Source organism: Dasypus novemcinctus, chromosome 5 (assembly GCF_030445035.2).
Source record: "Dasypus novemcinctus isolate mDasNov1 chromosome 5, mDasNov1.1.hap2, whole genome shotgun sequence".
Classification (NCBI taxonomy): Eukaryota; Metazoa; Chordata; class Mammalia; order Cingulata; family Dasypodidae; genus Dasypus; species Dasypus novemcinctus.
The window spans coordinates 159,267,129-159,291,795 of record NC_080677.1 but is presented as its reverse complement, the minus strand read 5'-3'; the positions used below and the strand labels follow the sequence as shown (position 1 = coordinate 159,291,795).

Below are 24,667 nucleotides of genomic sequence, written 5' to 3'. Positions count from 1 at the left end.
ACGGACCTCCCATGTGGTAGACGGACGCCCTAACCACTGGGCCAAAGTCCGTTTCCCTCACTGAGGCATTTTCTGCTCACTCTTCAGGAATAATCCTTTCTTATCCAGAACTTACATTCAAGTGCCAGTTTGACATCTCCTTAAATTTCTAATAGGTATCTCAAAACTTGACATATTCAAAATGAATTCTCAAAACGTCTCCTCCCACATTCTTCCCCATTTCAGTAAATGTCACCCTCCTTCCAGTTGCTCAGGTCCTAAAATTTTGAAGCCATCTTAGTTTCTTTATTTTGTACCCTGTATTAGTTCCTTAGAATATCATAATAGAGACTACAAACTGGTTGGCTTGAAACAACTGAAATTTATTCTCTCACAGCTATAGAGGCTGGAGTGGGGCCATGCTCTCTCTGAAGACTCCAGAAGAGATGTTCCTTGCCTCTTCCTTGCTTCTGGCAGTTACTGGCAATGTTTGGTATTCCTGGGAGCATAACCTCAGTCTCTGCCTCTGTCTTCCCATGGCCATCTTCCCTGCGCATCTGTGTCTGTCTTTTCACTTTTCAAAAGGACACCAGGCATATTGGATTAGGCCCCACCCTAATTCAGTATGACCTCATCTTACCCTGATTCCATCTGCAAAAACCCTGATTCCAAATAAGGTCACATTCACAGATACTGGGGATTTACTACTTCTACTGCTAATACCTACCAGGCTACATCATCTCTGACCTGGACTCGTATAGGCTGATGACAGTCTGTTCAATAGTCATCTGAGTGATTCTTCTGAAATCTAGGTTAGGTCATGACACTCTTCTGTTCTACACTCATGGATGGTTTTGCACCTAACTCAGAATAATATCCCAAAGTCTTACTGTAGTCTATCAAGCCATTCATGACCTGACCATCTACCCCTCTTCCACCCCCTTCACTCAAGCTTCCTCTTACCTTGATTTATTCTCCATCATACCCATTGTATTAGTTAGCTTTTATTGTTAATATACAACCCTCAAAACTAGGAGGAGTTAACAAAAACTGTTTATTTAATTCATGATTCTGTGAGTTGGCAGTTTGGCCTTGACTCATCTTTTCTTTTGCTGATCTTTGCTGGTTAACTTGTGTGTGTTTTCTCTCTGAGCACTGCCTTTTTTTTTTTTTAAGATTTATTTATTTATTTAGTCCCCCACCCCCATTGCCTGCTCTGTGTGTCCATTAGCTGTGCATTCTTCTGTGTCTGCTTGTCTTCTCTTTAGGCAGCATAAGGAACCAATCCTGGGACCTTCCAGAGTGGGAGAGAGGCGCTCATTCTCTTGCGCCATGTCAGCTCCCTGGTTTGCTGCATCTCTTATTATCTCTTCTCTGTGTCTCTTTGTGTTGCATTATCTTGCTGTGCCAGTTCTCCACTCAGGCCAGCTTGCTGCATGGGCCAGCGTTTTTGAGTGGGCCATCACTCCTGCATGAGCCAGCACTCCTGCACAGGCCAGCACTCCACTCAGGCCAGCTTGCCATGCAGGCCAGCTTGCCTTCACCAGGAGGCCCTGGGAATCAAACCCTGGACCTCCCATATGGTGGACAGGAGCCCAATTGCTTGAGTCACATCTGCTTCCCTGAGCACTACTTTTAATGCATCCCATAAGTTTTTTAAGTTTGTGTGTTCTTTTGTATTCATCACTAAATATTTTCTAAATATCCTTGTGATTTCTTCTTTCTTTACCCATTGCTTGTTTGTGTTGTTTAATTTCCACATTATTTGTGAATTTTCTAGATTTCCTTCTGTTATTGATTTTTCATTTCATTCCATTGCCATCAAACAAAATACTTTGTATGATTTCATCATACTTAAATTTATTGAGACTTGTTTTGTGGAATAACATATGGTCTATCATGAAGAATGTTCCATGTGCACTTCAAAAAGATATGTATTTTGCTATTGTTCAATGGATGGCTATTATATCTAGTTGTTTTATAGTGTTGTTCAATTCTTGTATTTCCCTGTTGTTCTTCAATGTAGTTGTTCTTTCCATTATTGAAAACGATGTATTGAAATATCCAGCTATTATTTTTAGTGGTCTATTTCTCCCTTCAATTATGTTAGATTGTGGTTATTTTGAGGCTATATTTTTAGGTGCATATATCTTTATAATTGTTGTACAATTTTGATTGATTGACCTTTTTTGTCCTTCTTTGTCTCTTAACAAATTTTTTCTTAAAGTATATATTTTCTATTATTAATATAGCCATTCCAGCTCTCTTTTGGTTATGGTTTGCATAAAATATCCTTTTCCATTACTTTTTTCAACCTTTTTTTTTTTTTTTTGCCTTTAGATCTAAAAAAACTCTCTTGTTGATAGTATATAGTTGGATCATGTTTTTAGATCCATTCTGCCAATATCTGCCTTTCAAATGGAGAGTTACATTTAAAGTAATTACTGACATAAAAGGACTTCTTCCATTTTGCTATTTGTTTTTATATGTTTTGTAATTTTTTTTTCCTCAATTCTTCTATTACTGCTTTCTTTTGTGATAAGTAGTGTAGCAGTTTGATATTGTTTATGAATTCCAAAACTAGATATTGGATTATATTTGTGAACTGGTCTGTTCTTCTGGGCATATTTGATTATTTTGGATTCAGAGGTATTACTTTTACTTGATTAAACTATGATTAAGTCTTTGATTGTGCCACACCAGTAGTAGAAAGAACTGCATTGCAGAGGACTTAGTTGGAGTTTTGGGATGTTGTAACCCTGGAAAGTAAACACATAGAAGAATACAGAGGAATAGAGACAACTCCATAGACATGGCAGAGACCCCAGAAAGAGAGCCTAATAGCCTACAGCTGACCTTGTGAAAAGAACAGAGCAGGTGAGCCCAGAGAGAGAGCAGGCCTGAGAGAGAGACAAGACTTATGCCTGCCTACAGCTGAGATTAGAAGAAACTGGGGCCTTAAGAGGAAGAAGAAGGCTGAGTCCTTGCAGATGTAGGCAGCCATCTTGCACCAACATGTGGCAACAGACTTTGGTGAGAGAAGTAAGTTAGGCTTTATGACCTTGTGACTATAAGCTTCTACCCCAAATAAATACCCTTTATAAATAACAACAGATTCTTGATATATTTCATCAGCACCCCTTTGGCTGACTAATACAAGTAGATATTTTCTTATGTACCATTTTGATCTCTTTTGGATTTCTTTAACTGTATAATTTTTAGTCATTTTCCTAGTGGTTGCTCTGGGGCTTACAATTAAAGTCTTAATTTTTAACAATTTAATTTGAATTAATACCATCTGAGTTTCTATGGTATACAAAAACTTTGGTCCTGTATGTCTCTGCCCCAGCCCCTTTCATATTATTATATCTTTAAACATTGTGTGTCAATGAACATCATAATTTGTAATATTTTATGTGGTTTCCTTTAAATGATATTGGAAAAAGAGGGTAGTGACAAACAAAAAATACATTAAGACAGACTTTTATATTTACCTATGTAGTTAGGTTTTACCAATGTTCTTTATTTCTTCATGTGGATTTGACTTACTGTCTCATGTACTTTAATTTCAGCCTGAAAGACTCCTTAGCATTTCTTGTAGGGCAGATCTGCTAGCAAAAAACTTCCTTAATTTGTGTTTATCTGGAATTATCTTAATTTCTTCATTTTTGAAATATAGTTTTGCTGTATATAGAATTCTGGATTCATTGGGCTTTCTTTTTTTTTCAACATTTTGAATTTGTCATCTCACTGCCTTCTGACTTCAGTGGTTTGTGATGAGAAGTCAGCTTTTAATCTTATTGAGGCTTCCTTGAATATGGTAACTGACTTCCCTCTTTTTTTTTAAGATTTATTTTTTATATATTTTTCTCCCCTTCCCCCACCCAGTTGTCTGTTCTCTGTGTCCATTCACTGTGTGTTCTTCTGTGACTGCTTCTATCCTTATCAGTGGCACCAGGAATCTGTGTTTCTTTTTGTTGCATCATCTTGTTGTGTCAGCTCTCCATTCTTCAGCAGGCTGCACTTTCTTTCGTGCTGGGCAGCTCTCCTTAGGGGCACACTGATGCTTACAAGATTTGTTCCTTGCCTTTAGCTTTAGACAGTTTAGTTATAATGTGTCTTGGTGTTTGAAATATTCATGGTTCTCTAGGGAAACAGAATCAACAAGAGATATCTGTCAATAGTATGTGATTCTGTAAGAGTCTCTCATGCAGCCATGTGGATGCACAAGTCCAGGTTCCTCAGGCAGGCTGCAACCAGGGGCTGCAATGAAAGTCCAGTGGAGGTTCTTGATGAGTTCTGAGAGATGTTGGCTGTCCAAAGACAAGCTGGGAAATTCTCTCAATGATGGAATCACTTCCCCTTTTAAGGCATTCAATTGATTGGGTTAAGCTTCACTCATTTCCGATGGCAGTCTCCCTAAATGATGTAATTATAACCAGCTATCTATGATTTACCACTGCAGTAAAGTCAATGGTAACTAAAGTCCATATATGCCCTTGTATTACATTTAGCTCAGTGCTTGCTTGACCAAACAACTGGGCACAATTACCTGGCTGAGTTGATACAATAGCCTAACCATCACAGTGTGGATCTCTTTGAGGTTGTTCTATTGGGAGTTCATTAAGCTTTTTGAATGTGTAATTTCATGTCTTCATCAAATTCTGGAAGTTTGGGGCCAATGTTTCTTCAAATATTCTTTCTGTACCTTGCTCTACCTCTTCTCCTTCTGATACTCCCATTATGCATATATTGGTAGGCAAGGTGGTGTCCTGTAGGTCTGCTAGTTTCTATTCATTTATCTTCATTTTCAAAATTTCTGTTCATCAGACTGGATAATTCCAGTTGACTTATCTTCAGTTTCACTGATTCTTTCATCTCTGTGCTCAAATCTGTTGAAACCCTCTAGTGAATTTACATTACAACTATTATACTTTTCAACTCCAAAATTTTTGTTTGTTTCTATTTCATAATTTCTGTGGCCTTACTTATGTTCTTTATTTGGTAAGACATTGCTCTCTTGTGTTTTAGTTTGCTGAGGCTCCTGCTGCAAAATAGCAGAAATGAGTTGGCTTTTATAAGGTGAATTTATTAGGGTAAAATCTTATAATTCTGAGGTTGCAAAAATGTCCACATTAAGGCATTATCAAAGATGCTTTCTCACTAAAGGTTGGCTGCTGGTTGGATCCTGGACTTCTGTAATGTGGCAAGGCAAAATGGTGGCTTCTTCTCACTTTGGGCCTGCTCCACTGATTCCAGCCTCTGGCCTCTCTCTCATCCTCTCAGGGTTTCTCTTGGCCTCTCTCTCAGCCTCTCTGAGTTTCTCTGTCTTCCTGCAGTCCTCTCTCTTGCATGGCAGGGTCAAAATGGCAGCCATCTTTTTTGTGTTTCTGCTTGTAGTTCTCAGTTTATGTAAGACTCTAGCAGGCAGGTGGAGACCCAACCTGGGTCAAGCCTCACTGACATAGTCTAATCAAAGGCCCTAAAGTGATCAAATAAAAATGACCTAATTAAAGGTCCCTTAACTGAATCTAATGCAATCAAAGTGTTCTTCCCCTACAGGAATGGATTAGTTCAAAGAACATGATCTTTTCTGAGATTCACAAAACTTCAAACTGTCATACTCCACCTTCTAGATCCCAAAAAGGCATCGTCTTTCCATATGTAAAATACATTCATTTCATCACAATACTTTTAAAAGCCTTAAATCATTTCTGTAACAATGCTAAGTACAAAATTACATCAAAATCAGTTATAGGCATGCAATTTGTCTTGGGTAAATTTTCTTCTCTGGCTGTAGACCTGTGAAACTTAGAAAATACATTATCTGTTTTCAATATACAAAGGAGGGTCAGTCACAGGATGAACGTTTCCATTGCCATGGGGAGAAATTGGAACGAAGGCAGGTGTCACAAGTCCCAAACTGTTTTAAAAGCCTGCACAACGTACTCCATTAGATTTCACAGATTGAAAGTCATCTACAGGATGACTTTTCAGGGCTTGGAGCTGTAGTCCCACACCTTTCAAAGGCTTTCCCAGTGGCCATCTTCTTGGCTCCAACCTCTTCAAGCATCTGGGTGGCTAGCGAGCTCTAGACTTCACCTTCCAAGAATGCTGGGGTGATCGCCATACTTTCCCAAATCTCTGGGGCATAGATCCAGCTCCTCAGAACAGTGTGGTGGCATGCTAACTCTCCTCAATTTCTGGGGAATGTGCCCCATCCTCTCTGTAGCCTGGGTGACTGAACTCTTCCTGAACAATGGGGTAGAAAGCTGTCACTCTCCAAGCCCTGGGTATACTGACCCCTCTGCACCCATGGATTGAGTCCCTCTCTTGGCCCAAAAAGAAGTCTTAAGTCCAAACCTTAGCTTCCATGGTTTTGCTCTTGAAGTCATTTTTCCTTCCAACTCTCCTGTTCCTGTCTCTTTTTGTCAAGGCTGACAGTGGTTTTGTTCATACAGATCTCACAAATAGTTCATTGGTTTTACGTGTGGTTCACAAGGGTCCAAGCCATCAGAAAGGAAGATGTTCCAGAAATCCTTCCTTGATAATTGCATTTGTAATCCTGTCTTGCAAGGAAATGACTGCCTAGTTCTTTGTTCAGTTAAATCCTCACATGGGAGACACTATTCTCAGCGGACTTATTTCCCAGAAACTTAGAATTTCCTAACCCATCAATTTCTGGTTTCTTGGTGCCCAGGAGTTCAGTTCTCAGCTTATCCCTTTCCTCTCTCATTTTACCATAATCTGGAAGGAGAAGTCAAGCCACATTTCCACATTTAGTTTGGAAATCTCCTCAGCTAAATATCCAAGCTCATCACTTCCAAATTGTGCCTTCCATCTAGCGCCAGGAGTCAATTTTTCCAAGTTCTCTGCCACTTTAAAACAAAGATCAGCATCCTTCCACTTTGCAATGACACATTCACCATTTCTAAGGCCTCATCAGAAGTAAATTTAGGGTCAATATTTTACTGGCAATCCCTTCAAAGTAATCTAGGCATTTTCTATCAAGCATCTCACAGTTCCTCCAGAACTTTGCCCTTATTCATTTGTGAAACTGTTCCAACACTTTTAGTATTGGCAAGCAGCAGAACCTCAGTCCTGGTACCAATTTCTGTTTTAGTTTACTAAGGCTGCCAATGCAAAATACCAGAAATGGGCTGGCTTTTATAAAGGGAATTTATTAGGGTAAAAACTTGCAGGTCCAAGGCTGCAAAAATGTCCAAATCAAGGTACCGTCAAACATGCTTACTTACCAAAGGTTGGCTGCTGGTCAGATCCTGAACTCCTTTCACATGGCAAGACAAAATGGCAGCTTCTCCTCACCTGGGCCTGCTCCACTGATTCCAGCCTCTGTTCTCTCTCTCAGCTTTTCAGGATTTGTCTCAGCCTGTCAGGGTTTCTCTGTCTTCCTGCAATCCTCTTTCTCACATGACAGGTCAAAATGGCAGCCATCTTTTTTGTGTTTCTGCTTTTAGTTTATATAAGACTCTAGTGGGAATGTGGAGACCTAACCTGGATCATACCTACTGACATGGTCCAATCAAAGGTCCTAAAGCAATCTAATAAAAAGTTATTTAATCTAAGTTCCCTTAACTGTACTTAATGTAATCAAATGGTCCTACATCCTCAGGAATGGATTAGTTCAAAGAACATGATCTTTTCTGGGGTTCACAAAACTTCAAACTGTCACACCTTGATTTCCTTTAATTATTTGTCCATGGTTCCCCTTATTTTTCTGAGCATATTTGTGACAAATGATTTAAAGCCTTTTTCTAGGAAATTCAATTCCTGGGCTTTGCAAGGGCAGTTTCCATTAACTTCTTTGTCGTTTTTATGGACCTTACTTTCTTGTTTCTTTGTATGCTTCATATTTTTTTGAAAACTGGGCACTTAAAATATTGCAATGTGGCATATCTGAAAATCTGATCCTCCACCCTCCCAAGGATTTTTGTTGCTGTATTTTTTAGTTGCTGTTATTTGCTTGTTCAGTGACTTTTTAGAACTAGCTTTGTACATTTTCTGTCTTTCCTGGGAATGGCCTCTTACATCTCTGCTCTGTTAACTTATACTCAGCTAATGATTAAGCAGTGATTTCCTTAAACACCTAGAACCAAATTTTTTTTTAAAATCTCATAGTCTTTGCAGATGGACACTGTGTATATTAGGGTGTGCCTTCAACACTAAGCCAGGCAATTTATAACTCTGCCTTAGTCTTCACTTCCTGCTTGCACAGAGCCTCTGTTCAGCAGGAGGGAAAGATTAAGGCCTTCTCTTGTCTATTCTAGTATGTGCCAGCCTTCTAAATTCCCAGGAATATCTGGAGATTTTCAATGTACTTATCCCCTAAGCATCTCATTTCTTAGCTCTGCTCTCAAGCTTTTTGCTTAATCTGTTTTTGTCTCAGTCATTATCTATTGAACCAGGCAGCAATGATTAATACATTTGCTTTTAAATATTTCAACACTCACCCCTAGATAGGCACCTCAGCCCTGATAGAGTTCCAAAGTAGGTCAAATAAAGGCAAGCCCTTTGAGCTGACCAGCTCAAGGTGCCACCAGACAGGTCAAAACTGAAAACCACAATTCTTTGAGAATAAGGTCCTTTGTTCTCCTTCTAGCATTAAGTACCTATACCATAAATTGGAGCTGTTGTTTTCAAGTTCACCACTGAAGTGGGAAGCAATGAATGGGTTCAAGCACATTAAAATGTCACAAGGTTTTCTTACTGATATTCAGCTATTTTTTAAATTGATTATTTGTTACCCTGGTTGATGTAAGCTTTTAATTGGTTTCCATAGTTCTGAAAAAAGTCAATTAAAAAATTTGGGGCCTGTTTATTCTATTCTTTTTTGGAAGGAGAGAATTTTGGAATTTCTTGCTCCACCGTTTTTGCTGACCTCACTCTCCAAGAATCACTGTTTTTAATTGCTTATTCATTCATATTTAAAGTTACATCATTTTAGCTTTTAAATGATTTAAATGTCATTTTATAATGACTTTGAGAGAAGGTAGATATCTGCCATTTTCATCACTGAATTTCTAGGATTTAGCAAAGTGGTGCCATCTAATAGGAGTTAATATTTGCTCTTGTGTCCTGTATCTTTATCAAAAGTCCTTTAAATTCCCTGCTTTACCCTGCTTCTTCTAGCTTCTGGGATCCTCAATTTTACTTCTTCCTCCTCTAGCTTATTTTCATTAAAACATGTGCACACACACACATAAACACAATCAACAATATCAGCAACAACACACAACTCTTTCTTATTATTCATGAGAATCAGCAAGACATGTTTACCTAATTAGTCCAACTATTTTTTGTCTTCATGTGCTACTGCCATGAGGATTTAGAAAACAAATAGACCCTCAACTTCTGGAAGAGTATAAGGGTTTAATAAATACCAATTGGGTAATAATGAAATAGGAGAAACATGTGTAGACTAGGATTGTCAGAGAAAGCTCTAAATAGGAAGAAGTACTTAAGCTGAATCTATAAGTTTAGATTAGATTTTAATCCATTGAGATGGAAGGGAAGGTGTTCAAAGCTGTGGTCATCTGGATTAGAGTCAGGAATGTGAGAAAAGGAGAGGAGATACAGCACGTTGTGAGAGGCAGATTCATGGCAGGCTTTTAAAAAATGGCATTGTCCCACGCTAGCTAATAGATCATTTAATTTTGTTACTCTCTGAAAACGGAAAAAAGGACTCAAGTGTGAGTAAGAAGATAGACGTTTCACACTGATTCTGCTACTTGAGGACCTTGTAACTTCGGACAAATCACTCCCCTCACTGGGGCTCAGTTTTCTTCTCTCTACATAAATGGGATCAGAATTGACAATCTTCAAAGTTCCTTCCACTTCTACGCATCTAAGATTTGTATTGCAACCCTCCCTTCCTTTTTTTTTTATCATGTTGCCTTATTCAGGTGAGAAGAAAGACGATTAATGTGAGATATGAGTACTCAGCACTTAACTGAAAATTGACAAGAACACCTTTATTTGGGAGACCCAGTTATGAATTTTTGCTCTTGTATTAGTAGTACCTTAATATCCTCACAATAATCTTACTGAACTTCATGTCAGATAAATATCCCAAACCTATTTCTGACTAGGGGATGCCAGTCCTTTATAATGCATATCTAAACTTTATCCAGTGGCCAAAGAGTAGCTTTAGTTTACTTCTGAAAACGAATTTCAAGGAACTGATGAAAGGCTTAATGAACTTGATGGCTTGTCAGCATTGAAGGTGGTGACAGGAAGCAATCTCCAGCTCTTTTAGTGTTGTTTACTCTCAGGATGCTTTTGCCAAGAATTGAATGTTTTTATATTTACAAGAGGTGATCATCACTTCATACATTTCATCACACACATTTATATCCTGGAATTTCTATGAAGGCAGTAAGATTAGTAAGAATTAGGCTCTAATGGAAAACTTTGAGATTTTAGGATTATTCTGATTAAATTAATAGACGAGAAGACTGGTTAGAGAATGTATATTTTCATTCCTTTTTAGTAAACAAAGGGAACATTTTTTATTATAAGAGGCCTTAAATTCTGTTGTTAGCATACTCAAATGTCTACCTGGCTGGCTAGAGGAGTCCAGCCATGGGGAAAGTACCTGCACCAAGCTTAGGCCTGTCAGGAAAAATTGCTTAGAGCAGTAGTTCTCAAATCTTAGCCTCCATCCTATTACCTGAAGGGTTTTTAAAAATACAAATTGCTGGACCCTACACAGTGTTTGATTTAGTAAGTCTGGGATGGAAGCCAAAATTTGCATTTCTAATGAGTCTCCAGGTCATGCCAATGCTTTCCGATGCTACCCTTTGAGAACTACTGACCTAGAGCAAGAGACATGGGGAATAGGCAGGACTTAGCTAAGCGAGGTGTTTGGGGATGTGGGAGAAAGAAAGGCTCAGCTGAGGGCCTGCACGTGGTCCACTGGGACCTGTAGGACCTGGGTAGGGAAAGCGGTGTGAGATGAGGCTGCCCTGTTCTTTTTAAAGGCTTTGCACCATGCTGAGGACTTGGGATTTGGGGGGATTATAAATGAGGCAGAAAACATGATCAGAGTGCCATTTAGAAAAAAACATTGTGGCTAGCATAGATTGTGGGTCGTAAGAAGTTGGGCAAAACCAGTCAGGAGACTAGTTAGGAGGCTAAGGTAGGAACAGGCTGGTGGTCAGGAGCTGTGTAGTAGCAGTGGGGATGGAGAAAACTAGATGACCTTTAAAGGTATTTAAGAGGAAGGAATTAAATGCTTGGTGATTCATTTGATGCATGGAATGTGAGTGAGAAAAGAAATCAAATCTCATTTCTATGTTTCTGCTTTGAGCAATTAGGTGCAAACATTCACTGAGACAGGCCATTCAAGACCAAAGTGGGTTTCAGAAGAGAGAGATGATTTGACTTGGGGGCCTGTTGATGTCCAGTAGGTCACTGAGCATCCAGGTATTGAGTGTAGGCAATTGGTGTGAGGTGGATTTGGGACCTACTGCCTATGGATGCTAACCGAAACCATGGGGCTAGATGGAATTATCTGGGTACAGTATATAGAGTGAGAATGAAAAAGGGTTAAGTTTAGGGGAACCTTAAGAATTATCATTGTTTAAGGGGAAGACTAACAAAGAGAAATCTGCAGAAATCTGTAGAAATCTGACAGAAGTAGAAAGAAAATCAAGAAAATATTACATAATGGAAGCCAAGTGCTTTAGCTATGCCAAATGCTGGAGTGAAATTAAGTAAGGAGTGAACAATATTGATTAGATATTAGAATAAGATAATTGATAACCTAGGTAAAAAATCCTTGCAGTGGAATTGTATGAGCTCAAATCAGAAATATGTGAAAAGTGAAAAATTTGAGGCACATAATACAGTGACAGACAATTCCTGGGTTGCCCATCTTCTTTATTTCAGCATGATTTCAACAAATTTATCTACTGTTAATAATGAGAACTAAATGGTATACTTTAAGTATACCTTTTATATTAAATTCTGGCAATTCTTGCAGCCTTCTCTATCTATAAGTTGCTACTTTCCTTGGAAATAATGAGATTTCTGAACAGATAGTAACCTAAATATTTATCTCTGGAAAAATTCTGGAAAAGTAATCCATACAAGAAATTTAATGATTGTATTTTTTTCCTAAGCTGTATTTTGGACAAACACATGTCTAGAGATTCTTCATTAGAACTTGGATTCTAGGACGTGAACCCACATAACTAATGGGAGCTCATTTTTTTAAAGGTATAGCAGCATAGTCTCGTTTTAGTTTAAGGCAGTGCCAGAAAATTGAATTTTATGCCATTTCTTAAAATTTAATATTCTGAAATGCTTAGACTGCATTGCAGAGTTGTGTCATTATGTTTCCTTGTATTTGAATATCAACAAAATCAATAATGGGAGATTCACAAGGGCTTTTGCTTTGGTTTTTCCTCTCTAGAAATGGAATTATAGGATCTAAGGCAATCTTGAATTCTCAGGCTATACAATAAACACCCAAAGGTCATCTGGAAAACATGAAAATTTCTGAGAGTTTAGAATTTTACAATTTCTTGATCAAAACATCAGCAAATTGGGATCACATAGATTTCCTCTACAAAAGACAAACTAAACCGATTGAGAAATATTTTAAAGGAGACCATTATTTAATAAAATCACTATTAGCTCTCTTTGAGGATTTTAGTTGCAGTGGAGATTGTTAAAATATTCAAGAACCAAAAAATGAATTATTTCCCAAATCTTGGCCATGGAAATGAAATATAAGACATAACTATTTTTCACTGAATAAGTGATTCTTGACCTAATGAAAACCATGCTTAAGAGATTTAGGGAAATCCTTGCAGTAAGTTGAACACTCCCAGGAGTTTCTGTGTGTTGAGGATCAAACTTCCACCTCAGCTAAAAAGTTCCACCCACTGTCTTCCAAAGATGAACTCCATTTTACTGCCTTTGTACTTTTTATGTGATTCCCTTTAACTGAAGTTAAGTCAGTGTGTCTTCTCCACTTTCCTCCATTTTTACCTATTGATTTCCATCGAGGCCCAGATCAAATACCTCTTGATCTACTATTTTGTTAACAATTACTAGCTGCATCCATCACATAATCTACGCTGTTACACATGGTATCCATTTGCATACTTATTTCTAGTTAGGTTATAAGCTTCTGGAAGACAAGAACCATGCCTTATACCTCCAGTCTTTTCTTATATGATGCCTATCATGTGGTTGCCCCTGTATGGATGTTTGTTCATTATATTTCAACATCCACATTCTAGAATCTGGCTAGAATTTAGAACCATTCTCTCTTTTTCTGCCCTAACCAAATTTAGAAGACTTGAAAAATAGGTCTGGGTCCCTCTTTTGAGAGTTTTATTATTCAAAATTGTAGAATTGACTCAGATACAACCAGAAATATCTGTCTATATAGTGACTGCAAGTTTCTCTTATAGAAAACAAGATTGGAACTGGCAAAAATTTAATTTCCTAGAAATTTTCTGTCACTTCTAAGTGTTGTTTGAATCATTTGATCTTTATATCTAAACTGCTGATTACAATAGAAGCCTTCTTATCCAATATAATTGGGGATAGTCATTGGCCAGTTAACTGATAAAATTGTTTAAAGCAGAAAGGCATTAAAGAATTATATATATACTTTGGTCCTTCCATGTGCTAGTTGAGCTCTGAATTTCAGCAGAGTTGCAATACCTACTCTCCAATTCATTGGATTTACCCAGGACAACTAACAAGGAGATGATGATGGGACAACACCCATCCCAAGGAATATTTTGTGAGCAAGATAGCTCCATCCATCTGTCCCATGGGATCTAAGCCCCTTCTCAATTAGAAGCAGAGTGGACATCACCATCCCCAAATCCTCAAGATTGGGGAATGAACAATGGACTAAAGTAGAACTTATTATTATTCTACCATAAACATTATTATTCTAGCAATGGAGGAACTTTTATCGTTGATGTAAAGGAAGTGGCCACCAGAGATTCTGAGGGATGAAAGGAGGACTAGGTATAATATGGGGGCATTTTCAGGACATTGGATTCATCCTTCATGACATTGCAGTGATAGATATAGGCCATTGTATATTTTGTCATAACTTAAAAATTTTTGCAGGACAAAGTGTAAACTATAATGTAACTGTAGTCCATAGTTAGTAGCAATGCTTCAATATGTGTTCATCAATTGTTGCAAATGTGTGACACTAATGAAAGATGTTGTTAATGTGGGGAAGTGTGGCAGGGGAGGGAGTGGGACATATGGGGATCCCTTATATTTTTTATGTAATGTAAAGCTTCTTTAAAAATAAAAAAAATTATAAAAAATAAAATATTTCCTTCTTAAAAAGAGAGAAGTATATAGATACTGCAATGCAAAATACACAAATAATCACTCACCAGTTTTTTAAAATAAGGCCTTCTCTATGACTATGGGTCTGATGTTTGGAGTTCATTCCTCTTTTTCTAGTAGAAATTGCCACAGTGCATTATCTACTTTTACATAGTGGTTCTTGAAATAGGAGTGAAAGTCTAAAGATTCTTTTGAAGCAATTTGAGTGTAGAATCTTTTGAGATTTGTGTGTTTATTACCCACCCTGATACTTAACAATTTCCTAACCTTCCCCCAACTTAACAATAGCTTATTTTAGTGACGGAGTCTTTCTAAAGCATTCAACATGGATTTTATACAAATAAGACTATATTTCACATCCTATATAATCATTTTATTTAGTTTGTACTTGAGATAAATAAACAGGCATTAACAGATTTGGGAGCAAATATAGCATCCTTAACAAGTAGCAATTCAATTAGTTGGAGCAGAAATGCTTGCAGCATCCTGGAGAGTAGTTTTGTGGGCTACTTAGCAATGGTGGCACTCAGCACGATGCGGGCAGGTCTCAATGTCCTTTACGTGGGAACAGAGCACAGCTGTGAATCTGGCAAATTGGTTGAATGTCGATTGGTTAAGAGAGCTTCTAGTGTTTCCTCATTTGATACCATTGTCTTTCAAACATGGTTTCACCGAAAAATTGAGGATGTGTTCATTCATATTTAAATACCTTCATGCTGTGTTTTAGCTGAAGGATGATGTGGTTAAATATAGAGAGATACAAGGATAAATAGGACATGCTGGAAAATAACTTCCTTTATTAGATGTGGTATGTTTATTCAGGAAAGATTCCAAAGGGCTACCTGTAGAAAAGCAGCATAATATCATCAGGCTATTTCAGATGTGTTTGCCTCATTTCTGACATTTATGAGGAATCATGTAGCTTTAAAAGTGTTGAAAGAAAGAGATGGGGAAGGCATGGACAGTTGTGAAAATACTCCTCTGTCTTTTGGAAACTGATTTTATCTGGTGGTAATATATTTCAAATCACAATTTTGTGACATAAAAATGTCAGAATTTGGAAGGGGGAAGGTGAGGAACTAAAATCACTTGAAGTCATAAAGCCAAAATTGAAGAATGGGCATAGGATTCCTATGGTAAGGTTGAATTTTTGTCTTCCTATCACCTTTTAAAAAAAAAAATTGTTTTAAGGTTTATTTTTTATTTATTTCTCTCCCATTCCCCTCCCCCCTAGTTGTCTGCTCTCTGTGTCCATTCGCTGTGTGTTCTTCTGTGTCTGCTTGCATTCTTGTCAGCGGCACTGGGTATCTGTGTCTCTTTTCGTTGCTCTCTGTGTATGTGGCTCCACTCCTGGGCAGGCTGCACTTTTTCACGCAGGGTGGCTCTCCTTACAGGGCGCACTCCTTGTGCGTGGGGCTCTCCTACACGGTGGACACCCCTGCATAGCACGGCACTCCTTGCACGCATCAGCACTGAGCATGGGCCAGCTCACCACACAGATCAGGAGGCCCTGGGTTTGAACCCTGGACCTTCCATGTGTTAGGCAGATACTCTATCAGTTGAGCCAAATCTGCTTCCCTGGAACAGTCCTTAAATATTTAATCCAGTAGTTCTAAACCTTGGCTATTTGTCTGAGTCATATATTCAGAAAAAACATTTTTTAAAAAATCACTATATTTCTTATAGGTTATCCCAATTTTCTTCCTTAATGCAACAATCTTATCCAGCTAACCTAGTATTTAAATATCCCTCTTGTTGTTTTAATAATTATTTCATTATTTTTGATGGTGTGATAAAATATGAAGGGAAGTCATATGAAATGCTTTTCATAAAATACCTGTAATCTCTACTATAAAAATGTACAGTTTAAAGAAGGAGTTAAAGACATTTATAGCAGTGTAATATTGAAAAATCCAACTACTTACTTTCAAGACTATTTTTGATAACTCACAAACCTTGAGTAAAATTTGTTAATGGACCATTCCAAATTCCTGAGAATTTTCCCTGAAATATTAAGACATCCTCAGAAGAGTATGACTCAGTGGTCTCTAATGCAGGCTCTTTGCTTTCCTGTTGAAAGATAAACTAGAATGAAATTAAATTAAAACATTTCTAGGTTTTCTGTCAAAACTCTGGAAGTAGATTATGGTGGGTTTAAGTTTAATCTAGAAAAACATGATAGTTTTGGAATTTTCCTTTCTGAGTGTTAGGTTTGCCTTTTCACGGTTTGTTTTCTTGCTTTTCCAGGGTTTTGAAGGTGTTTCTCTCCCGAACAGCCCAGCGGATTCCGTATATGACTGGAGGGCGGGTCATGAGGATGCTCGCGGTCATACTGCTGGTGGTGTTTTGGTTTCTGGTTGGCTGGACTTCGTCTGTGTGCCAGAATCTGGAGAGGGAGATTTCACTTATTGGCCAGGGGAAAACATCTGATCACCTCATCTTCAATATGTGCCTCATAGACCGCTGGGATTACATGACAGCAATTGGTATGTGGCCTCTTGCCTTGTGTGGTTGTCCTGTCCTCTTTCCAGTGTCTCCTTTAGAAGTCCTTTCCTCCAGAGAGAAAGCTTACCAGTTAGAAAATCTTTCTACTAGCAGGAGGGAACTGAGATTTTTTTTAAATGGGCAGTTTTATATATTAATTCTAGATAATAGCAAAGAAGAGGACATAGAAAGCAAGGAAGACCCTGCGTTCAACTCCAGATGTGACAATGGGATATGGACCATGTGAGAGAGAATAAAGATGTTTGGCTTGAGGGGTCTGCAGGGTGGAAGCCCCTTGGGCTACAGCCAGGTTCTCAATTAAGGGAAGGAGGTGGAGAGAAGCTAGGAGAGGACATCGTTATGGTGGCAGGAACTAGGACTTAGCTTTAGCCGTGAGAAAGTAGTAGTAAGGCTTAAGAGACAGGATTTGGTTAAATAAATACTCCACAAAGTGTTAGCTGGTCTGGGTAGGGTCTCTTAGAAAATCAAGACTGGCGATCAGGGTGCAGATACTAGGAGGTTAAGAAGGAGTTAAATTGTTATTGATGTTGCCATTGTTGTTATGGTAACTTTCTCATTCTCCATTTTTTTCTCCCATAAACTACTAGAACACATAAACTACTAGCTCTTCCTTCAGTAACACCGTTCTCTAAAGAAAAGTCAGGAAGTATGATTTAACAGTAGGGGCAAATATTTGAAATTAGGACTATCTTGAAAAATCTGAGGCAAGGTTGCTATGATTTTTTCACACTATCCTACAGCAATTTTCATTTTATTTCTCTTTTAGCATATAGCAGTAAGAAATTTTGCATTTAACATCCCTTAATTTAATATTTTCTAATGTGCAGCACATGCCTCTTTTCAGTTCTCATTATATATTTTTCTAAGTAGCATACTTATTCTTTGATTTTTTATATCCAGGCTCTTGCTCATGAGTAAATTCATATATCTCTGGTCAACTGAAGCTAAATTATTCCCTGTTTCCTAAGAAGAAGTCTTTCTATGCAGAGAAGGGGTTGTGTAGAGGCAAAAGATGTTTTCACCTGAGGCTGTGGGAAATCTTTTTCGAGAAGCTGTGTGTATTTATGTTAGGGGTCAATTTAGAAATGAAGGAAAAGCAATGGTTAATACATGGATAAACTAGCATTCTAGTTCAGATTTACCTATCAAAACAATCTATTATTAATAGATTAAAGAACCATTTGGAGTTTTGAAACACTAGTTTTCCCATCGAAGCACAACTCTAGTTAGAAATATAGGTCAGGAATTTAAGGGAAAAAAAGACCTGTGTAATTTTGCTTACTGCCCAGGGTTGCTTCAATCTGCTCATCTCAATGATTTTTCTACCACAAGATTTTTTAAAAAGTGGAAACAAGGATAGAAAACAGCTTGGAAAAAGCTCTGAGCCTCTATGAGCCTGAAATGATTTGAAAACCTAGAATGGGAAGAAAAATTACTTTCAGAATCCCATCGCCGTTTATATCTATTTAGAATTTTAAATAATCATATTATGCCCTACATTTAAAAATTGTGAGAGATACTAAACGGAAAACAAACAAGGCTATGAACATTGTGACTGCAGGAGACAGACATTGGACAACATGAGAGATGTTTTATAAGCCCAGATCTGGGTATGTGTGTGTACGCACATGCTTTAAGGACTTATTTTATCTGGTAGAAGGAGAATTTCAGAATTTGAATGTCTCAGACTATTTCTAGATTACACTAGAAATCCTATCAAGCTTAAACTATCATCCCTTTTTGGGAATCATCTACATCTATAATAAAAATAATGCCCCAGTACATACCCTATTCATGATCGGACACAGCACCTTTAATTTTCCTGATGTTTCAATATATTTTCTGTAGCTTACTGAAGGCAGAACAATGGCTTCTTCCATCAGCACACCTTCCTTCTTCCCACAGCCTGGTAGCTTTACGTTCTGCAGCAACATCAACTATACTTTTGATACCGTCCCCAGGCACTAAGTAAAGTCCAGCTGTCAGTTGTAGACTCAATAAATATTTGCCCAAACAACAAAGAATGGACTCAGTTCCCTTTATCTTGTGATAATTTCTTTTTTTTTTTTATCAGAGAGGCTGTGGATTTACAGGTTTCCCATAAACCACCCCGCCATCAATATCTTGCATTGGTGTGGAACTTTCGTTACATTGATGAGAGCAGTTTTTTTATAACTGTCCTATTTTTTAACAGTAGTTACCTTTGTTACACTTAATGGAAGATTATTAAAATAGTACTATTAACTATTGTCATAGTTTACATTTCCCATATACCACCCTATTATAAACACCTTGTATTAGGTCATACATTTGGCATAATTCTTGAAAGAACGTTCTCATAATTGTGCTATTAACTATAGTCCATTGCCCATCATAGGGTTCACTGTGTTATACAGTCCTGTTTTATCATTAATTTTTATTCTGGTAACATATACAACCTAAAGTTTCCTTGTAACCATATTCACCCATATAATTCAGTGCTGTTAATTACACTCATAATAATGTGCTACCATTACCACCATCCATTTTCAAGCATTTATAATAAACCTGAATAGAAATTCTGTACGAATTAAGCATCAGCTCCCCATTCTCTACCTTCAATCTATCCCTTTATAACCTATATTCTTGATTCTAACTCTACGAGTTTGCTTATTATAATTAATTCATATCAGTGAGATCGCACAATATTTGTCCTTTCGTACCTGGTTTATTTCACTTAGCATAATGCCCTCAAGTTCATCCATGTTGTTGCATACATCAGGACTTCATTCCTTTTTAACATCTGAAAAATAGTCCATCTTATGTTCATACCACATTTTGTTTAACCATTCATCAGCTGATGGACATTTGGGTTGCATCCATCTTTTGGCAATTGTGAATAATGCCTCTATGAACTATTTGAGTCCCTGCTTTATCTCCTGGGTATATACCTTGTAGCAGGATTGCCAGGTCATATGGCAAATCTATATTTACCTCCTGAGGAACTCCCAAACTTTCTTTCACAGTGGCTGTACCATTTTACGTTCCCACCAGGAATGAATGAGTGTTCCTATTTCTCCACATGTCCTCCAATTTTCTGTTTGTTTTTTTTAATAGTAGCCATTCCAGTGGGTGTGAAATAATATCTCATTGAGGTTTTGATTTTCTATTGATATTGAGCATCTTTTCATGTGCTTGTTAGCCATTTGTATATGATCTTTGGAGAAAGATCTATTCAAGTCTTTTGCCCATTTTTAAATGGGCTGTGTGTCTTTTTATTGTTGGATTATAAGATTTTTTTATATATTCAGGGTATTAAACCCTTACTGGAGGGAAACAGACTTGGCCCAATGGATAGGGCATCTGCCTACCACATGGGAGGTTCACAGTTCAAACCCGGGGCCTCCTTGACCCATGTGGAGCTGGCCCATGTGCGCAAGGAGTGCCCTGCCATGCAGGGGTGTCCCCTGCATAGGGGAGCCCCAAGTGCAAGGAGTGCACCCCGTAAGAAGAGCCGTCCAGCGTGAAAGAAAGTGCAGGCTGCCCAAGAATGGCACCGCGCACACAGAGAGCTGACATAACAAGATGACACAACAAAAACACAGATTCCCGGTGCCGCTGATAAGGATAGAAGTGGTCACAGAAGAACACACAGTAATGTACACAGAGAGCAGACAACTGGGGGAGAGGGGGGGTAAATAATAAATAAATAAATGTGATTTCCAAATATTATTTCCCATTAAGTAGGTTATCCTTTCACTTTTGTGACAAGGTCCTTTGAGGCACACAAGTTTTTAATTATGAGGAGGTCTCATTTATCTATGTTTTCTTTTATTTCTCATGCTTTGGGTGTAAATTCTAAGAAATCATTTCCTAAAACAATCCTCAATATGCTTCACTTCATGTACTTCCACTTTTATATTCCTGGTTTATTTAGGCCATTGATCCATTTTAAGTTAATTTTTGTATGTGCTGTGAAAATGAGGTCTTTTTTCAATTTTTTGCATATGGACATCCAAATCTCCCATCACCATTTTTTGAAGACATTATTCTTTCTCAATCGAGTGGACTTGGCAGCCTTGTCAAAAATCAATTGGCTATAAAAGTGAGGGTCTATTTCTGAATTCTCAATTAGATTCCGTTGGTCCATATCTCTCTCCTTTGTGTCAGTATCATGCTGCCTTGACCACTGTAGTTTTGTAATATATGTTAAAGTCAAGAAGTGTGAATCTTCCAAATTTCTTTTTGTTTTTGGCTACTCAGGACCCTTTTCCTTTCCAAAAAACTTTGATAATTGACTTTTCCATTTCTGCAGAGTAGACTATTGGAATTTTGCTTGGGATTGAGTTGAATCTAGAAATCATTCTAGGTAGAATTGACATTTTTATGATATTTAGTCTTCCAATCTATGAGATGACAGAAGATCCTTCCATTTATTTAGATTTTCTTTTATTTCTTTCAGTAATGTTTTATAGTTTTCTGTGTACAAGTCCTTTATATCCTTGGTTAAATTTATCTGTAGTTTGATTCTTTAAGTTGCTATTGGAATTGGAATTTTTAAATTTCCTCCTCAGCTTGCTCATTACTTAGCTGTAGAAATATTCTGGTTTTTGCATGTTAATCTTGTACCCTATCACTTTTCTGAATTTGTTTATTAGTTCTAGTATCTTTGTTGTCGATTTTTCAGGACTTTCCATATTTTAGATCATGTCATTCTGCAAATAGTGAAATTTTTGCTTTCTCCTTTCTAATTTGTATGCTCTCCCTTCCCTCCCCCCCCCCCCCCAACCTTTCTTGCCTAACTGCTCTGGCTAGAACTTCCAGTACAATGCTGAGTAACAGTTGCGATAGTGGGCATCCTTGTCTTGTTCCAGATCTTAAAGGAAAAACTTTCAGTCTTTCCCTTTAAATATGAGATTAGTTGTGAATTCTTCATATATGGTCTGTATCTTGTGGAGGTTTCCTTTTATTCCTATTTTTCTAGTATTTTTATCAAGAAAGGCATTTTGTCAAATGTCTTTTCTGCATCAATGGAGATGATCATGTGGTATTTTTCCCTTCATTTTGTTAATGTGGTGTATTACATTCATTGATTTTCTTATGTTGAACCACTCATGCATACCAGGGATAAAACATCCTTGATCAGGGTCATTAATTCTTTTAATGTGTTATGGATTCAACTTACAAGTATTTTGTTGAAGATTTTTGCATCTATATTCAGAAGAGAAATTGCTCTGTAATATTCTTCTCTTTTAGTATGTTTAGCTGACTCTTCTATTAGAGTGGTGTTGACTTCATAGAATGAATTAGGTAGTATTCCTTCCTCTTCAATTATCAATTTTTTTGGAAGAGGTTGAGCAAAATTAGTATTACTTCTTCTCGGAATGATTGGTAGAATTCAACAGTGAAACCATCTGGTTCTAAGCATTTCTTTTTGGGACGTTTTGATGACTGATTCAATCTCTTGCAATTGGTGTTGAGGTCTTCTGTTTCTTCTAGAGTCAGTAGAGCTTGTTTGTGTGTTTCTAGGAATTTGTCCACATCATCTAGGTTGTCTAATTTGTTGGCATACAGTTGTTCATAGTGTCCTCTTGTGATTCCTTTTATTTCTGTAGTGTCAGTAGTATTGCCCTGTCTCATTTCTATTTTCATTTACTTGTGTTTCCTCTTTTTTTGGTCATTATAACTAAGGGTTTGTCAATTTTATTGAGCTTTTCAAAGAACCAGCTCATGATTTTGGTATTCTCTCTCTTTTTTAAATTCTCAATTTCATTTATTTCTTCTCTAATCATTATTTCTTTCTTCCTGCTTGCTGTCCTTTTTCTTGATCTTCCAGATGTGCGGTTAGGGCTTTGATTTTAGCTTTCTTCTTTTTTTAATGTAAACATTTAGGGCTATATTTCACCCTCAGCACTGCCTTTGCTGCATCCCATAAGTTTTGATATGTTATGTTCTCATTTTCATTTGTCTCAATATTTACTGATTTCCCTGGCAATTTATTCTTTGATCCACTGAATATTTAAGAGCATGTTATTTAACTTCCATTTATTTGTGGATTTCCCAGCTCTCTACCTGTTATTGATTTCCAGTTTGATTCCGTTATGGTCAGAAAAGAAGTTTTATATAATTTCAAACTATTTACATTTATTGAGACTTGTTTTGTGACCCAACAAACTTGTTTTGTGGTCCATCCTGGAGAATGATCCACGTGCACTTGAGAAAAATCTATATCCTACTGTTTTGGATACAGTGCTCTGTATTTGTCTTTTATGTCTAGTTCATTTATATTATTCAAGTTCTCTGTTTATCTTCTGTCTGGATATTCTATCTATTGATGAGAGTGATATATTGAAGTCTCCAACTATTATTGTACAGGTGTCTATTTCTCCCTTCAGTATTTCTAGAGTTTGCCTCATGTATTTTGGGCACCATGGTTAGGTCCATAAATATTTATGATTGTTATTTATTTCTTCTTGATGGATTGTCCCTTTTTTAATATATAGTGTCCTTCTTTATCTCTTGCAACAGCTTTTGACTTAAAGTTTATTTAGTCTGATATTAGTATAGGAACCCCAGCTCTTTTTGGTTACATTTTGCATGCAATATATTTTTCCAACATTTCACTTTCAACCTATTTTTGTTGGGTTTAAGGTGAGTCTCTTGTAAAAAACATATAGTTGAATCATTCTTTTATGTATATTTGGCCAATCTGTGTCTTTTGATCGGGGAGTTTAATCCATTAGCATTCAGTGTTATTAATGTAAAAGCAGTACTTACTTCAGCCATTTTGTCATTTGGTTTTTATTTTTTTTATTTATTTATTTTTAATATATATATATATGTTTTTTAAGATTTATTTATTTATTTATTTATTTCTCTCCCTTTCCACCCCCCACCCTGGTTGTCTGTTCTCTGTGTCTATTTGCTGCGTCTTCTCTGTCCGCTTCTGTTGTTGTCAGCAGCACGGGAATATGTGTTTCTCCTTGCTGCACCATCTTGTTTTGTCAGCTCTCCTTGTGTGCAGCACCATTCCTGGGCAGGCTGCACTTTCTTTCACGCTGGGCAGCTCTCCTTAGGGGCACACTCCTTGCACGTGGGGCTCCTCTATGTGGGGGACAGTGTATCAGCACTGTGCATGGGCCAGCTCCACACAGATCAAGGAGGCCCGGGGCTTGAACCGGAGACCTCCCATGTGGTAGGTGGACACCCTAACCACTGGGCCAAGTCCGCGGCCTCATTTGGTTTTTAAATGTCATATCTTTTCCTTATGTCTCTGTACTCCTTTAAATTGCAAGTTCCTTTTTTGTATAGTTGATTTTTTGTGATATACTTGCCTGATCCCATTCTAATTTCTGTTTCTGTATACTTTCAGAATACCTTCTTTGTGGTTACTCTGAGGTTTATATTGTGCAACCTACATTTATAACCTACTAATTTGAAAAGACCAACTTAGCTTCAAAGCATACATATTCTCTGAATCTTCATTTCTTCACACCATTCCAAGCTACCCTCTCCTGTCTTTTCCTTTCAACCTGCAGAACTCCCTTTACTAATTCCTGTAGGGCACGTCTTTTGTTGACAAACACTCTCAGTTTATATTTATCAGCAAATATTTTTAACTCTCCTTAATTTTTTTTAAGATTTATTTATTTTTATATACTTCTTCCCAATCCCTCTTTGTTTGCACTTGCCATGTCTTCCTTGTTTCTTTTTAGGAGGCACTGGGAACTGAACATGGAACCTCTAATATGGGAGGGAGGCACCTAATCACTTGAGCCACCTCCATTCCCTGCTTTGTTGTGTCTCTCATTATGTTTTTCTTCTTGTGCCTCTTGTTGCATCATCTTAT

General features: G+C 37.5%; 1 protein-coding gene across 1 annotated transcript in view; it reads left to right on the top strand.

Moving 5' to 3' along the window:
* The window catches only part of GPR158 (G protein-coupled receptor 158), a 476,701-nt gene that overhangs the window by 428,479 nt on the left and 23,555 nt on the right, over nt 1-24,667 (top strand). The window contains exon 7 of the mRNA XM_058297805.2: nt 16,582-16,820. Within this exon, the coding sequence (XP_058153788.1) occupies nt 16,582-16,820 (239 nt within the window). The remainder of the gene's footprint in view (nt 1-16,581; nt 16,821-24,667) is intronic.